At 43.6% G+C, this 17240-nt stretch overlaps 1 protein-coding gene across 1 annotated transcript in view; it reads left to right on the plus strand.

Moving 5' to 3' along the window:
* Positions 1–930: 930 nt before the first annotated feature.
* The window catches only part of WDR70 (WD repeat domain 70), a 113757-nt gene continuing 97447 nt past the window's right edge, over positions 931–17240 (plus strand). The window contains exons 1-5 of the mRNA XM_083576163.1: positions 931–1054; positions 1145–1207; positions 4324–4407; positions 6098–6206; positions 8393–8570. Coding sequence (XP_083432289.1) covers positions 1030–1054; positions 1145–1207; positions 4324–4407; positions 6098–6206; positions 8393–8570 — 459 coding nt within the window. The 5' untranslated portion in view covers positions 931–1029. The remainder of the gene's footprint in view (positions 1055–1144; positions 1208–4323; positions 4408–6097; positions 6207–8392; positions 8571–17240) is intronic.

The following is a 17240-nucleotide window of genomic DNA, read 5'->3' on the forward strand; positions in this document are numbered from 1 at the left end:
AGGAAGAAAAGGGTTAGAGTGATCCTCGTACGCACACTTCCGGGCTTCCAATATGGTGTGGTGGTGGTTTTTTTTGGTGCGGTGAGGAATATGTATCTCTCACTACTGAGAAAGCGACCGTAGAGAAATAAGCATTCTGAGTAAAGTTAACGCGAGGAAACGATTTCGTTTATTCAGGAGAAAATGTACAGTAACTGATTTCAGTGGGGATTGCTTTTTGCAGCCCATTCATACCCGTGTGTTCATTCAGAAATCCAGCCGAGAAAGTGTGGCATTACTGCATAGGATTGCATACACAACAGGTGTTGGGCTTGACGTGGTCTTTCTGATGTTCTCCCCTCCCCCCGAGTCTATGCTGAGGTTTTTAAATTTGATGTGACGCCCTGAGCCCTTGGGTAGGCTAAAACAAATGTAGATTTATTTAGTTTTTGAATTTCAGCGAGGCTCGCCGCCAAATAAATGCGCATCACTGAATAACATTGCAGGCATGAAGCGCGATCCTATGCCCACTCACAAGTAAATCCTGGGTAAGCTTCACTGAATTGCGCTGTCAAATAGGGTTGCAGCCTTGTGTGTGGTGGACTGCTAACAAAAGAATACTTTTATTTTAGGAAATGGGGTCTTGCGTGCGGGGTAAATAGTTATTTGTTCTACTGATACTCGACGTTACGTACAGTATTGCTTTCGCCACCTTTTGCAGGAACAGTTACAGACCCAAAAATGACAAATACCTGCACAGCTGAATACATATTTGTTATTCTAGATACTACCCTCGAAAATAAATAAGCATATGCAAACGAAATATACCAGGGTTGTAACCCTGAAACTGAAACTAAGCAGTATTTCGATTATAATTATCAACCCCTTCAGTCTTGGGCATAGTTATTTTTCCCTCCGACCACCAGGGGTCTCACTCTGGCAGCCATCGAGCGGAAGTGGCTTCCTCTCGCTCAGCAGCCACTTCCTGCTGGTCGGGCAACTTGCCTGTGTTGTGGTTCCTGGAGAAGGGAAGTGCGGGTCGCTCTCGGGATGGAGCAGGTGGGAGCAGAGAACGGTGAGTAGCGAGCCCGGCCAGGCTTCCCTTGGAGGATCTGCCGGTCTTGGGTAGGAGGAGGAAGCACTGAGCGCTCTTCTTTCTTCGCAGATGCCGAGCCGGTGGCAGGACCCGACCCGGAGCTGGCAGCTACGATGGGCTTCTCAGGCTTCGGTGAGTGAGAGGCTTTCCTTGAGACAGAGCTTTGCATGCAGAGGGTCCCAGGTTCAGTCTAGTTATCACCATCATTTATATCCGTGATTCCCAACGTGCCCCACAAAAGGGGCAATTTGATTTTAAGGGGGGCAATTCGAGAATGAGTTATTAACAGTTAATGGTCCTTTAAGCTTCCTCCAATGGCACGCGGGTGGCGCTGTGGGTTAAACCACAGAGCCTAGGACTTGCCAATCAGAAGGTCAGCGGCGCGAGCTCCCGTTGCTCGGTCCCTGCTCCTGCCAACCTAGCAGTTTGAAAGCATGTCAAAGTGCAAGTAGATAAATAGGTACCTCTCTGGCGGGAAGGTAAACGGCATTTCCGTGTGCTGCTCTGGTTCGCCAGAAGCGGCTTAGTCATGCTGGCCACATGACCTGGAAGCTGTACGCCGGCTCCCTCGGCCAATAAAGCGAGATGAGCGCCGCAACCCCAGAGTCGGTCATGACTGGACCTAATGGTCAGGGGTCCCTTTACCTTTAAGCTTCCTCCACGTAAATAGTTCACTTTTTGAATAATAAGAATTATATGTCACAGGGTGGGGCATCTTCATCATTCTGCCCAAATACGGGTCCAGTGCCAAGGGCCTTCTGGCGGTTCCCTCACTGCGAGAAGCCAAGTTACAGGGAACCAGGCAGAGGGCCTTCTCGGTAGTGGCACCCACCCTGTGGAACGCCCTCCCATCAGAGGTCAAGGAAATAAACAACTACCAGACTTTTAGAAGACATCTGAAGGCAGCCCTGTTTAGGGAAGCTTTTAATGTTTAATAGATTATTGTATTTTAATATTCTGTTGGAAGCCGCCAAGAGTGCCTAGGGAAACCCAGCCAGATGGGCAGGGTATAAATAATAATATATTATTATATCAGGATTTTAGAGATGCTTAGGTGGGGCATGGCCAAAAAAAGGTTGGGAACCACTGATTTATATACTGCACCTCCCTTCGTACGTGGATCACAGGGTGCTTTACAGTATGAAAATGCAGTCGGGTCAGGGTGCAGTTACGTTTAGGAGTATCCCCTGGAGAGCCACTGCCTGTTAGCGAGGGAAATACTGAGGTAGGGCAGTAAGGCAGTTTCCTACGTTTCTCCCACATCTATATGGGTCTGCAACACTGAAGTTGCAATTCTGCACAAGGCACTTGGAGGGTGGTGCAAGATTTCAGACATGCAGATGTCACCAGCTGTGTACTGTCACTGCCTCACTTTTGCCGTGGGTCAACATCTTGCCCCTGACCTTGTGCTGCGCTTCAGAGTAGTCCAAAAATGTTGCTGAATTGCCTGTGAAATGCTGCACAGTGTCAGCATTTGAACGCTTGGCCTTATCTTGATGTGAGAGTGTGTCTCTCGAAGGTGGTGGACTCCACTTCATTGGAGGATTTTAAGCAGAGGTTGGATGGCCATCTGTCAGGGATCCTTTAGAGATGATTCCTGCATTGCAGGAGGCTGGACCCTACAATTCTATGATTTTATGACCTGTAGTTGTATTGAACTACAGAATGTTTCTAAAGCTTATTCCACAGTAGAGTGTTCCACCTCTCAGTTTGTGCTGGAGCAGGTGTTGGCCAATTATATATATATATATATATATATATATATATATATACCGTATTTTTCGCTCTATAGGACGCACTTTTTCCCCTCCAAAAATGAAGGGGAAATGTGTGTGCGTCCTATGGGGTGAATGCAGGCTTTCGCTGAAGCCTGGAGAGTGAGAGGGGAGAGCCCCAGCGCCAGCCCCACAAGGTCGGGGGACAGAGGGAGGCGGAACGCCGCCATCCCGCTGTCTCCCAAGTGGTTTGGAGGCTGACGGCGGGTCTTCCCGCTGTCCCCGGACCTGGTCTGAGGGCGGGCGGCAGGGAGAAGAGCGCTTCTCCCTGCTGCCTGCCCCGCAAGCTCCGGGGACAGTGGGGAGGCGCAGCGCGTCTTCCCGCTGTCCCCGGACCTGGTCTGAAGGCGGGCGGCGGGGAGAAGAGCGCTTCTCCCCGCTGCCGGCACCACAAGCGCCTGGGGGGGGAAAATAAATTTTTTTTCCTTTATTTCCCCCCCAAAAAACTTGATGCGTCCTATGGGCCGGTGCGTCCTATGGGGCGAAAAATACGGTATATAGTTGATGCCTAGCTTCCTGGCAAATGTCATAATGGCTATTTTTTAGTACCACAAGGTTTCTTACTGATGGAGACAAGACAAACTGTTTCTCCTGGCCCTTCTTCCCAGAATGTTCTTCTGCTTCCTCTGAATGTTCCTCTTATATGTGTGGCCACAACAAATAAAACTGACAGTTGTATATACAGTGTACGCATATACATTTTCTCTAATCTATGTGCCGCATTGGAGACAATGGTCAGTTAAGGTGGGGGGGGGACATTTTACTTTATGGACGTTTCCAGGTATAAGGAACCCCCAGAACAGGTTTAGGAGGCATATGGAGGGGTGAGAAGTGGGGAAATGGCCTGTTGCATGAGCAGGCTAGTTCCATGCACATATACAGTGGTATCTCGGGTTAAGAACTTAATTCGTTCCAGAGATCCGTTCTTAACCTGAAACTGTTCTTAACCTGAAGCACCACTTCAGCTAATGGGGCCTCCCGCTGCTGCTGTGCCGCCGGAGCACGATTTCTGTTCTCATCCTGAAGCAAAGTTCTTAACCAGAGGTACTATTTCTGGGTTAGCGGAGTCTGTAACCTGAAGCGTCTGTAACCCGAGGTACCACTGTACTTAACTTAACACTAGGTTCAATTCCACCCAATATGTTTGATCATTAAAATACTATTGCAAAAGTGTAGTAAGCTTATACACAGCTTATAATGCCCTCTATACACAGCTTGTAGACTTTTGGGAGACATCTGGTTGGAAACAAGATGTTGGACTAGATGGCACTTTGGTCTTGTCCAACAGGACTCTTGTGTACTTAAGAGTAAGTTGTTGCATTCAAATGTTTTATCGTGTCAAGGCATTCAGTTCTCACTGATTTTCATGCTTTCATTTGTATTTTTATAAATTTCTCAGGAATACTCCCCCCCCCTTTCATGTAAGCTAAACGCTTAGGAAATCACTTCCTTATTTTTCCCCTCATCACTTAGGAAAGAAAGCTCGAACATTTGACTTCAATGCAATGTTTGAACAAACTCGAAGAACTGCTGTGGAAAGAAGTAGGAAGATCCTGGGTGAGAGAGGCTATTTCATATCAAGGGTTTGATTTGCTCTTCATTTGATTTATAATTCAGAGTACTTTCTGGCAGTTTTTCTGAAATGTTAATAGCTTTGTTAATAGCTCACAACGTAAGGCAATTTAAAATGGTTTGGAGGGTGACTGAATAAAAATGGTACGGTAAACATTGAAGGAGTAAAAATTGCACGGTAAACATGATTTATTTATTCATTACCCACCTTTCACCTTAACGTCTCAGGGCAGCTTACAACATTAAAACACAACATTAAAATCATTTTAAAATAGCTTAAAAAACAACAACAGCACAGACCGAAGCAATCCACACCTTGCCACAAATAAATGTTCCAAAAAGGCGTCTGTAAAGTAATACTTTTTATAGGCAGCTTTGTGCTAAGTGCCTACTTCTTAAAGAGGTGCTGCAAAGTTAAAAGGAATGGGAGGTAGTTTCTTTGGGACAGTGCCTGGGAGTTAGAGGGACTTTGGTTCCTGGGTCCTGGAACTTTTCTCCTCTGCCTCCAGCTGCACCAGCTGTCAGTGGAAATCTTTGGGAAAAAATTTAGCAGCATATTCTTTTAGCTGTTGGCAGAGGCCAGAGTATCTCAATTGCACTCATTTTTGTGAGCCCAGCATAAAAGCACATCAAGCCCATGCTCACAGCTGCTTACTTTCCTCCTTTTACAGACAGTAGTCTCAGGGCTTCAGGATGTGATTTTTTTTTCAGTGGGAAAACAATGTAGTGAGAAAAGGGTTAAGCTCCACGTTGAGCTCCCCTCCACACTTTCTGTGGCTGTTTTATGTAAAAGAACGGGCAGTTGGACGCATCTCTTCAACCACATGCTTAACAGAAGAGTGTATTTTTTAAAAGGGGGGTGGTAACCATTTCCTCAGTCTGCCTTGGCTCTAGGTACCAGAAAGGAGCTGAAATGAAAACATCCTAAAAGGTGCAGAATCTTTGGCAAGTTCCCCAGTTAAGGAATAGACTAAATAACTTGACATTTTTGATTTTCCAGGCAAACTTAAAGCCTTTCAGTTCTCGGGAGAGGTTGGTTTTACTGTAGCCTTGTTCTGAAAATTAAAGGTAGCTGATTTAATTCATAGACTTTCTAAGTAGAAAATCTCTTTGCAAAAGGTAGGAGAGAGATACCAAACTATGGCATACCACTTGTACATCTCACTTGTATAAATTGACTTTCATTCCCCCTGCTGTTCATGAGCCCCCTCTGAAATGGATGAGGGAATGGACAGATGGCTTTGGGGGGAGGGGAGGAATGGGAGGTCATATTACATCTGTTATGTTGTTGGATCTTGCCCAGAAACTTGAAAGGCTGTTTTCTTTTCCTGTGAAGCTTACCTTTACGGGCAGGGATGGGCAACCTGTGCCCCTCCAATGTTGTTAAAAATCTCCTTTAAGCCATACCCACCATGGCCAGTGACCAGGAATGATGGGAGATGAAGTCCAGCAACATCTGGAGGGCCAAAGGTTTGCCATCACTGCCTTATATCAGCAGATACCATTGAAAACTAGGACATGTTAGTCTATGACTGCTTGATCTTCAGTGTTATAGGTTGGGTTTGTTTTGTTTTTTTAAAAAATGATTTGAATTATCATCATTCCAGACATTTAAAACCCAAATGAAGGCTTCAGAGCTGGCACCAAATTTCTCCTTTGTACTTTATTTATTCAGAAGAGCGTGAGAAAAAGGCAGCTGAGAAAGAAAAAGAACTTGAAAGCCGGTGTGAAGGTATTGATACTTCAGCCGCATCCTTACGCCCAGTAGTGAAAACATCTTCTAAGTAAGTAGATATAATGGAAACATTTGGCTCTATATCTCTTTTTTGGTAGAAAAGGCACTTTTCATGCAAGATGGCACCGCACTGTAAACCATATTACTTAACAACCAATGTTTGGAGTTAGCTGACACACTTTTCAAGAACAGTTTGGTTTGATTTTCCAGTGTTTCTTATGCCTGGACATTCTCTGAGCAGGCAGCAATAGCTGTTGCCAGCAGTGATAGAAAAAGGCTGTAGTCTTTATGCGCACTTACTAGGAAATAAACTCCAATAAGTGCAAATGTCAACAGTGCAAACCTATGCATGGTCAAAGCTTTGCTTTAGCATTTAAAGCCATGAGCAACTTGAATCCAGGTTATCTAAGGGACCACCTCACCCAATACAGTGGTACCTCGGATTAGGTACTTAATTCGTTCCGGAGGTCTGTTCTTAACCTGCAACTGTTCTTAACCTGAAGCACCACTTAAGCTAATGGGGCCTGCTGCTGCGCCGCTGGAGCACGATTTCTGTTCTCATCCTGAAGCAGAGTTCTTAACCTGAGGTAATATTTCTGGGTTAGCGGAGTCTGTAACCTGAAGCGTATGTAACCCGAAGTGTATGTAACCCGAGGTACCACTGTATATGCCTGTCTGACAGCTGAATTTCTCAGATAGGGCATTGCTAAGAGTACCACATGCTGGCACTGTTCTCCTTTTTGCTGAAAAGAAGCTCTTTTCCCACATTTGCAGCCATTTTGGTTTATACAGTGGTACCTCTGGATGCGAACGGGATCTGTTCCGGAGCCCCGTTCACATCCTGAAGCGAATGCGCGTGACATCATTTTGAGCGTCTGAGCATGCGCGAGCGGCGCAACCTGGAAGTAACATGTTCTGTTACTTCCGGGTCACCGCGGAGCATAACCTGAAAACACTCAACCTGAAGCGACTTCAACCCGAGGTATGACTGAAGTTTGCTACTCGCAGGATTGAGGCCAGGGGCTACTGCCACAGAGGCAGAAGGAGATGATCACACATCTTGCGAGAAGGGTCATAGCTCAGTGGTAGGGCACCTGCTTTGCATGCAGAAGGTCCCAGGTTCAATCCCCAGCATCTCCAGGTAGGGCTGAGAAACATTTCCTGCCTGAAACCCTGGAGAGGCACTGCTAGTTAGTGTTGACCAGTGTTCTTCAGCTTTCAGTGCTCACATGATGTTGGACTGCAGTTCCCACCATCCTCAGCCATCTTAAGCAGGGGTCAGCAAACTTTTTCAGCAGGGGGCCGGTCCACTGTCCCTCAGACCTTGTGGGGGGGCCAGACTGAATTTTGAAAAAAAAAAAGAATTAATTCCTATGCCCCACAAATCACCCAGAGATGCATTTTAAATAAAAGGACACATTCTACTCATGTAAAAACACGCTGATTCCCGGACCGTCCGTGGGACGGATTTAGAAGGCGATTGGGCTGGATCCAGCCCCAGGGCCTTAGTTTGCCTACCCATGATCTTAAGGTTAGTAAAGGTAAAGGGACCCCTGACCATTAGGTCCAGTCGTGACCGACTCTGGGGTTGCGGCGCTCATCTTGCTTAGCTTCCGGGTCATGTGGCCAGCATGACTAAGCCGCTTCTGGCAAACCAGAGCAGCGCATGGAAACACCGTTTACCTTCCCACCGGAGCGGTACCTATTTATCTACTTGCACTTTGACGTGCTTTCGAACTGCTAGGTTGGCAGGAGCAGGGACCAAGCAACGGGAGCTCACCCCATCGCGGGGATTCGAACTGCCAACCTTCTGATCAGCAAGTCCTAGGCTCTGTGGTTTAACCCACAGTGCCACCCGCGTCCCCAATCTTAAGGTTAGCTAGCCACTTAAGGTTAAAGAACACCGGTCTACACAAACTGGCAGTGGCTCTCCAGGGTTTCATAAAGGATATCTAACAACATCTGGGGACCCAAAGTTGAAGAATATTGGTATAGACAATACTGAGCTTCATAGAAAAATGCTCTGATTCCATTTAAGGCAGTTCCCTACATTCCTATCTTTCTCACCCACCCTGCACTGGCTGCCAGATACGGTGTCCTCTGTTCACCAATCTGTGGCACCACGTAGGCAAATGTGTCGGGGAGAAAAGGGTAGGCTGGAGACTTGGGCACACAGAGGCAGGTGCCATGAAAAAGACCCCTGCCACTATACATCTCATATTTTTGTTCGCCTAGGGATTCATCTGGTAGTGAAAGTGACGACAGCTCAGATGAAGAACCAATTGGCCCCCCTTTGCCACCCCAAGGGTCAGCGGAAGATTCCGATGATGAACTCATTGGCCCGCCACTGCCTCCTGGATATAAGGGCAGTGATGAGGAAGATGACGAGGACAACATCCTGGAAGAAGATGAGGTCAGTTTTTATTTTCTCGGCGTTTCTGCTGTGTCGTCTTCTGTTTTCGTGTTGATTGCTTGCACTTTGCATCTGATTTGCAAAGGAGATAATCACCTGGGAATTGTAAAGGTAAAGGGACCCCTGACCATTAGGTCCAGTCGTGGCCGACTCTGGGGTTGCGGCGCTCATCTCGCTTTATTGTCCGAGGGAGCCGGCGTACAGCTTCCGGGTCATGTGGCCAGCATGACTAAGCCGCTTCTGGTGAACCACAGCAGCGCACGGAAATGCTGTTTAGCTTCCCGCCGGAGCGGTACCTATTTATCTACTTGCACTTTGACGTGCTTTTGAACTGCTAGGTTGGCAGGAGCAGGGACCGAGCAACGGGAGCTCACCCTGTCGCAGGGATTCGAACCGCCGACCTTCTGATCGGCAAGTCCTTCGTACTAAACTTATGGGAAGTTGAGACTGTTGGGAGTCAGCTCCAGCCAGCATGATCAATGGTCAGGGTTGATGGGAGTTGTAGTTCAGGAACATATGGCAGGCCACAGGTTCCCCTCTCTGCTCTAGGTGGTGCTGTTGATCTATTTTGGGATGTAGGAGTTCACCACGGTTTCATATTGCGAAGTTTCTCAAACTGTTAATTGTTTGTGGTTCTTGTTTTGGGCTCTTAATTTGTTCCCTTTTATTTCCATGTAGTGGTTCATATGGATGTTTCCTTAGGACATCCATAGTATTGTAATGCTTGCTTCGAGAAATAATTCAACAAGTGTTTGCTTCTTTAAAGACCAATGGTTTTATGTGTTAGGTAGATTTATACTAGCTACTCACTGTTAGGTGATCACATTTGAAAGAAGAGAAGTTTTGCTTCTTATCTTTGGAGTTTCCTTAGAAAAGCAGGTTTCCGTTTGTTGAGCATTATTTTAATATGGTTTGATCCTCAGTTGAAGGGACATTAAACGTAAATAATTTGTTAGTTTTTCAGCTGTTCTCTAATACTTTAACACACATATATTGTTTATAGGTGGATTCAACTGATTTCCTTTTCCTTTATTTCTCCCTCTCCTGGATTGTAATTCATTGAGCATTCTCACATGAACAGAATTTTTGAGCGCTCTTTAAGATATGGGTAAATGTCTGCAGTCATCATTCACAGCTGTATAAAGTAATATGTGCACCTTTAAAAAAAAGGAATATAAAAACCTTATAAGCGAAAAGTAACATGTTCAACTTCCTTTCACAAATCATACCAAATTGCTTTCCCCAAAGGAACACAGCAGTCATAAAGTTAAGATTCATTTTTTAAACATCACTTTTATGAGGCTGTTACTTGATTGAATCATATGTAAACCTTTCAATTTAACCCCCGACGGGCATTCTGAGTGACAATTTTGAACGTTAGTGCTATTTAACATTTTTGCTACATTTTTGGAAATACCATTTGTGAAGATTTATTGATGGTATGTTGTTTTACTGTGTAGGTATTATAGGGGAAAAAATGTTTGAATGCAATGAAGCCTTAAAGGGATAGCCGTTCATTTACTGTATTTTTAATACTTGAAAGTAGTTGTGCATAATCTGATGCAAAACTGATTTCAGTGTTTGATGCAACATGGTTTAATTGCTGTTCCTTTTGCACGGCAAAGGAACTAAATAGCTTGGAAACACAGTTTTTAGTTATTTTGCTTTGCTTTTATTTTCTTTTTAAAGTCACTGATAACACTTAAAAAAGATTTTTATTCCTGTGACCAGTGCTTTTTTTCTTTTTAAAAAAATGTTTAGGGATACTCTCATTTTCCTACTCATATTGAAATACTGCCCCTCAATGAGGCCAAACTTAGATTTGCAAAATGTTTAGGGGTATGCATATCCCCCAGACAAAAAAGCACTGTTTGTAACAGTCACTAAACTAGTTTTCTTAATTTTTGCTTTCGGCTAACAAATTAGTTTCATAACCTTTGCATGGAGTGTTTTCAGTTTTTCTCTGCTCAGATATGTGCCGAAATTGGTACTAAAGATGAAGGCTGTGACTGTCATTTGGTAGTGATGTGGGCAGGAGTTAGTGGGACAGGCTGGCTATGTGGGTAAAGAGCAGCAGGTCTTTTGGCTCAAGATGCAAGGATGCTCACTTATTTATTTTTTTATTCTTTTTTTAAAAAAAGATGTCTGTATTTCCATGTTAGAAGTGTAGGTGGCTTTCTATCTGTCTATCTAAAACCATGGCATAAAACAGAGAAAGAGAGACTGACAAACACATCAAGTATAATAAGGCAGGGAGATTTTAAATTAGTAGATTGGCAAAGAAGAAAGATCTTATGCAGGTTTTATTCTTCACTAGATTCAGTTGAAAGATTTATTGTTACTATTATTACAGAATATCTTCAACATTAATCTCCATGAGAACAAGGTTGAATGGTTTGCCATTCAACATTTTTCTTTCCATCTCCAAAACAGATTCAGATCGACCCATGTTGCCATTGCAGTTGTCTCATCCATACGATTTTTGTCAGGAGTTTAGTGGAAAAGGAATTCTACGTCTGTTTACAATCAGCTGTGCCATTTTGACCCTACAATAATCAGATCAATTCCTGTTTTCTGTTGTTCAGAAAAAAGGCACTTTCTTATTGTAAGGCTGGCACGCAAATGCGTTTCAGGCTGCCTGTTTCTGCGGAGTGTTGCTCCTCATTCAGTAGGTTAGTTTGCAATAAGTTGCTTGTAGCATTGGGGCTGGGTGCTAGGGTTGGTTCTACAGCTCTAAACAACTACTATTAAGAACGATATCAGTTTCACTTTGTTCATTATTATTAGTGTTAAAACTGTAATGCATGCAAAATTATTTTACCCAAAGTGTTATTTTAAGTACCCACATAGCTGACTTGCACAAAAATGCACAATGCGGTGGAATGTGTATCCTAGGTGTGATTTTTACATATGCATTTCATTTAAGATACTGCTGAGAGATTGAAAGAAGCATTGAGGACAAAGCTGGCGTTTGTCCAGGGTGGCATTTGCTGTTTGCTGTGGCTTTGAAGTTGAATAAACCTGCAATCATTTATAGATTGAAAACATGTTACTCTGGGAATGTGGAGAGATTTGGAAGTAGGACTTAGTTGAGTGGAACTTAAGATTTTCACTGAACAGGAAAGTGATGGTGGTGAACAGGACATAACAGGAAGATTGTTTGGTAGTACGCCGGGTTGTACCTCAGAGAGGGTACGAAACCAAGGAGAAGCCTAGGAAGGAAAGCATCTCTTTCTAGACTGTAGAAGATGTTCAAGGAGGGTAGACTAGAAGCTACCTTCAGCCTGATGCTGTGGGGCTCAAGGGCAGATTCTTAGCCATCTTGCAGTCCATATTCCTTCTCTTCTCCAAGTGAGGTTCAAGCACTTTATAATTTCAGCAGAAGAAAGGCCATGTTGGATCAGGCCAAAGGTCCATCTAGTCCAGTATCCTGTTCCCACAGTGGCCAACCAGATACCCATGCAGGACATGAGTGCCATAGCAGTCTCCCCACTTGAGCTCCCCAATAGCTGGTACTCAGAGGCATACCTCATCCAGCTGTTGATGAAAAACATGGCCATCATGGATGGTAACCCCTGATAGAATTATAATCCATGAATCTATCTAATCCAGTTTTTTTAAAGCAATCCAAGTTGGTGGCCATCACTTGTAGGAGCAAGTTCCAGAGTTTTAGCTATGTTAACTTTTGTCTGCCCTGAATCTTTCAACATTCAGCTTACTTGGATATCTGAATTCTAGTAAAATGAGAGAAGGAGAAAAATTTGCCACTATCCACTTTGTTCATTCCATGCACAATCTTATACACTTCTATCATTATATCCCTCCTTACTTTCCCCCCCTAAATTCATATGTTCCACATAGAGGGAGTTGCTCCAGCCACTTGATCATTCTGGTTGTCCTTTTCCAGCTCCACAACATCCTTTGGGAGGTGAGGCAACTGGAACTGGGATTCTTGAATAACACAGTCTAGGGCAGTCTCCACACACATGCTTTGTTCTGTTCCTCCTCCACCATGTTGCCTCATTAGGGTCTGAAAACAGTCCTGCTATTCCACTCAAGTCTGAATTCCAAATTCCCACCCCTTTCAAGCTTGTCACATTTACAAGAAAGGACTGGATCATACTAAGCTTGGTCCATGCCTTCCCATAACTAAAGGAATCAAAGGACGTAATAGCAGGAATAAATTACAAAAATTGTCCAGTAGCACCTTAGAGGCCAACTAAGTTTGTTCTGGGTATAAGCTTTCGTGTGCATGCACATTTCTTCAGATACCAAGCTTATACCCAGAACAAACTTAGTTGGTCTCTAAGGTGCTGCTGGACATTTTATTTATTTATTTCGACTGTGTCAGACCACCATGGCAACATACCTGAATGTAATAGCAGGAAGTTTGCATTTAACCCTGATTCTCAGCTAATGAGGATCAAGTCCACCAAGGCTGCAAACAGCTTGCAGCCTCTGAGAGGTAACAACCCTGTAAATGCAGAAGTGGGACCCTGAGTTAATGGGGGTTCCAGAGAGGGTCATATTCAGCTATGATAATTTGCCAAAATAACGCTTGCATGAGATGCTTGTTATGTACAGTAGGAGGAGGGCATCACTGGTGGGGTGTGGTAGTGATGGAAGGGAATGATTGGTACACCAGTGAACAGTGTGGGCCCCAGACTAAGGGCTGGTATGTAGTGTTAAAACTAAAGATCAGTGTGCATGGAATATAAATACATTTGTTAATCCTGCATCTGCTACCCCTTATCTTTCATCGAAAGAACCAAGCCCATATCCAAACATTCACAGCTCTGGCAAGCTGGAGTTGTAATGGTGCTTGGTAATACAGTCCACAATGATCAAACTGAACCTGTGTCGTTGTTCTCATTGAAGTGGCATTTGCAGAGATGAGGAGCTCAGAATAAAACACCAGTATCACTTGACCTGGTCTTTGTGAAAAAGGGATGGCTTACGGTACAAGCTCTGGGCTTGAAATACCGTACTTGGATAACCTAGAAATGGTTTTACTCCATATGGAGTTGGATAGGCCATGCTGTAAAGTGTTTGAAACTCCCATTGTTCTAGGCATATTATGCAACAGAGAATTTTATTAGTGCGAGCCATTTCTGAGCTCTGGGTGCAGTATTGTGCCTAAGATTTCAGATTAAAACTGCAGAGTGGAAGGAAAGGAGGAGCTTTCTTCTTCCTCCCCACTTCCAGCTACTCTCTGAAGACTGGAAAAGAGACCCTCTTAAGAATTTGGGGGGGGGGGTGAGGGATCAGGGAAAGTCACTAGACCATGTGAAAAATGAGCGTAATATTTTAGCTGCAGTTCGTTCATTTTCAGTTTTGTATTCTTGTTATAAGAAAAGCACGCCTAGACATGCTGTTGTTGCACTCATAACCTAGGTTTAAAAGGTGCCATTTAGCTCCTAGCTTTCGTATCTCAGTTTCTAACACTGATGTTGTATAGAAGTTCTGGCAGAAGAGCCTGTGTTTGTGTGTGTGTGCATGAATAAGTGAGACAGAAAGGTAGGAATGAGCTGCTTTAAGGCCATTATTGTATGATTCAGTACAGGGCAGGAGTAGGGAACCTGCGGCTATCCAAATGTTGGTGGACCATTGTCCATGCTGGCTGAGACTGTTGGAGGCTGGAGTGGGACAGGACCTCCAGCCCTGGCTCCAATATCAGATTCTTAACAAATAATGTGAATTTATAGGTGAAACTCGGAAAATTAGAATATCGTGGAAAAGTTCATTTATTTCAGTAATTCAACTTAAAAGGTGAAACTAATATATGAGATAGACTCATGACATGCAAAGCGAGATATGTCAAGCCTTTATTTGTTATAATTGTGATGATCATGGCATACAGCTGATAAAAACCCCAAATTAATAATCACAATTATAACAAATAAAGGCTTGACATATCTCGCTTTGCATGTCATGAGTCTATCTCATATATTAGTTTCACCTTTTAAGTTGAATTACTGAAATAAATGAACTTTTCCACGATATTCTAATTTTCACCTGTATGTAGCATAGCGGTTAAGCCGACGCTCACATAATTGAGACTGAGCTACATTGAATATAGGGGGACATATTTCTGAGTGCACAGGATTGGGCTTCACAAAACTGAACCGAACCAGGAAGTTTCTGATTCAAATATCACCCTATTTATTAATTAGTTACTCAAAGTACTAAACTCTTCCCCCTCTCCCATGTGCAATGTGAGGATAATGGTTACCTAACTTTACAAGGCTGTTGTCAGGATCGCTGAGATGATGTTTTTGAGTAGTTTTAGAGCAGGGATGGGAAACTTGTGGTCCTTCAGATGTTGGACTACAGCTGCTGTCATCACTGACCATTGGCCATGCTGATTAGAGTTGGAGTTGAACAACATCTGGAAAGTCACAAGTTCCCCATTGGTGCTTTAAACACTCTAAAGTACTATAAATGTAAAGTAGGCTATCCGGATATGGGATTTTGAGTTCTTCAAAGGAAAAGTGGGGTATTGGAGGAATAAACAAATAACAGAAATAACAAAATAATTATGTTTATGGCATAACTAATATAACTAATTACTTAAAAAGGTAAAGGACCCCTGACAGTTAAGTCCAGTCGCGAACGACTCTGGGTTTGTGGCGCTCATCTCGCTTTACTGGCCGAGGGAGCCGACGTTTGTCCGCAGACAGTTTTTCTGGGTCATGTGGCCAGCATGACTAAGCCACTTCTCATGAAACCAGAGCAGTGCAGGGAAACACCGTTTACCCTCTCGCCAGAGTGGTACTTATTTATCTATTTGCACTTTGACGTGCTTTCAAACTGCTAAACTAATTACTTACCTACAGATTAAAATATAGCAATATTTGAACAGCAATTATTCCCAATTAATTTTGCTCCACTCAGAGAGATACCTGTTTTAAAAAACGTTTAAGAAAAACTGCAAGTTCCACAGGGCAAATGAAATTTATAAAATGAAATTATGGATTTCCATAATGCAAATGGGCAGAAATCATTTGGTGTCAACCCCTATAACATCACTGATGGAAATAAATGAGAATCTGGAACCTCAGGCCTGAGGGTCATAGGCATCTCTGTCTGACCCTCTGCACTTTTTCCAGACTACACCGTTCCCCTTCTAGTCCTGTTTTTCATTCTCCTTGAGTGTTTTTGCATGGCTGGAATGTGTCCTTGAATTCTTGATAATTCTGCTTGCTTCTTGGATGCAGGATGGAGAGGAGTATGTGCTTTCTATCAGCCTATATGGGACCAGCACGGGTGACCGGGCCTGGCAAATATTTAATATTCCTACCTTCATAGCTATGATTCGTGGGTTGGCCACTTAATTTTATTTTGATTTTACTGTGATTTTGAGCTGTGTTTTAATCAATTGTTTGATTTTGTGTTTTTAATGTATTATATATTTGGTGTTAGCCTCCCTGAGCCCGGCCTTGGCCGGGGAGGGCGGGGTATAAATAAAATTTATTATTATTGTTGTTATTATTATTATCATTATTATGTGTGGAAGCTAGCTTACTGTACAAAGGTAACGCTGAAATGTGTTGCTTTCTCCAATTTTGCATGTCCCCATGCCCAGTAGATTAGCCAAAAGGGAATGGTTCCCCACCCCTGTACGAGAGGATTGCAGCCTTAAAGAGTTTTTGTGTGTGAAGCTTGGGCCTCGCAGGTCTATAACAATATTTCCCTTCTATACAGACAATGCTGGTCATCTAGCCATTTATTTTGTCATATCCCATTACATAGAAATGTGCTGTTATACGGCTGTTCGTAATGTGGGTTAAATACTAATGTTTTGAAGGCAATTTATGGGTGGCATGGGAGAATTACTAATCAAAACAGTAATAGGATTGGAACCAGCTGTGCATGCTCCACATGAAATTGCCCTTCCTTCCTTCCTTCCTTCCTGCAGTATGTCAGGCGTTTTTCCAAGGGTTTAAAAATACCTGAGAGAGGTTTTGTGAATTTGCCATTGAAATCTTTCCACTTAGCTCTGATACCTTACTTGATGAACTGAAATGTACCGTATTTTTCGCTCTATAACACGCACCCGACCATAACACGCACGTAGTTTTTAGAGGAGGAAAATCCGTAGGCATGCCACCTGTAGGCATTCCCTCTATAACACGCACAGACATTTCCCCTTACTTTTTAGGAGGAAAAAAGTGAGTGTTATGGTGCAAAAAATACGGTATTTATGTCGCTAGTTTCTGTCAGGGCTGGAATGCGTAATTGGGTAGATTAATTAGAAACCTTTTGCGTTTTTTAGGGTTTTTTTTAAGGTGTCCCTGATAAACGGTGGAGCAGAATTTTACAGTACTGAACCTGTATGCATGTAATGCCACGCTAAACCATGGTTTTGCATGAACAAGTGAATGTGTGGATTCCCAGAGCAAAGAGTGCTTATGCTCCTTCCCCAGTCCTGCTGCTGTTGCCATACTACCCAAGGCTAAGGCATAGTTTGGTTTAGGGTTGTGTCTGAACCCAGGCTTTTGGTTTGTCTCCTCAGACAAACCACCAGTGGTAAACCAAGAACAAACTCTGATTACAGCTCATAGATTGTCCGGAGCAAAACAAGTCACCAAGAGCCCTTGGGCGCATGTACTTTCCCCTTCCTTCCATTACTGTTACCTTCTGTTTGTGAGAATTAGTCCATTGCCATTC

This window comes from Podarcis filfolensis (genome assembly GCF_964270895.1).
Source record: "Podarcis filfolensis genome assembly, chromosome: 11".
Classification (NCBI taxonomy): domain Eukaryota; kingdom Metazoa; phylum Chordata; class Lepidosauria; order Squamata; family Lacertidae; genus Podarcis; species Podarcis filfolensis.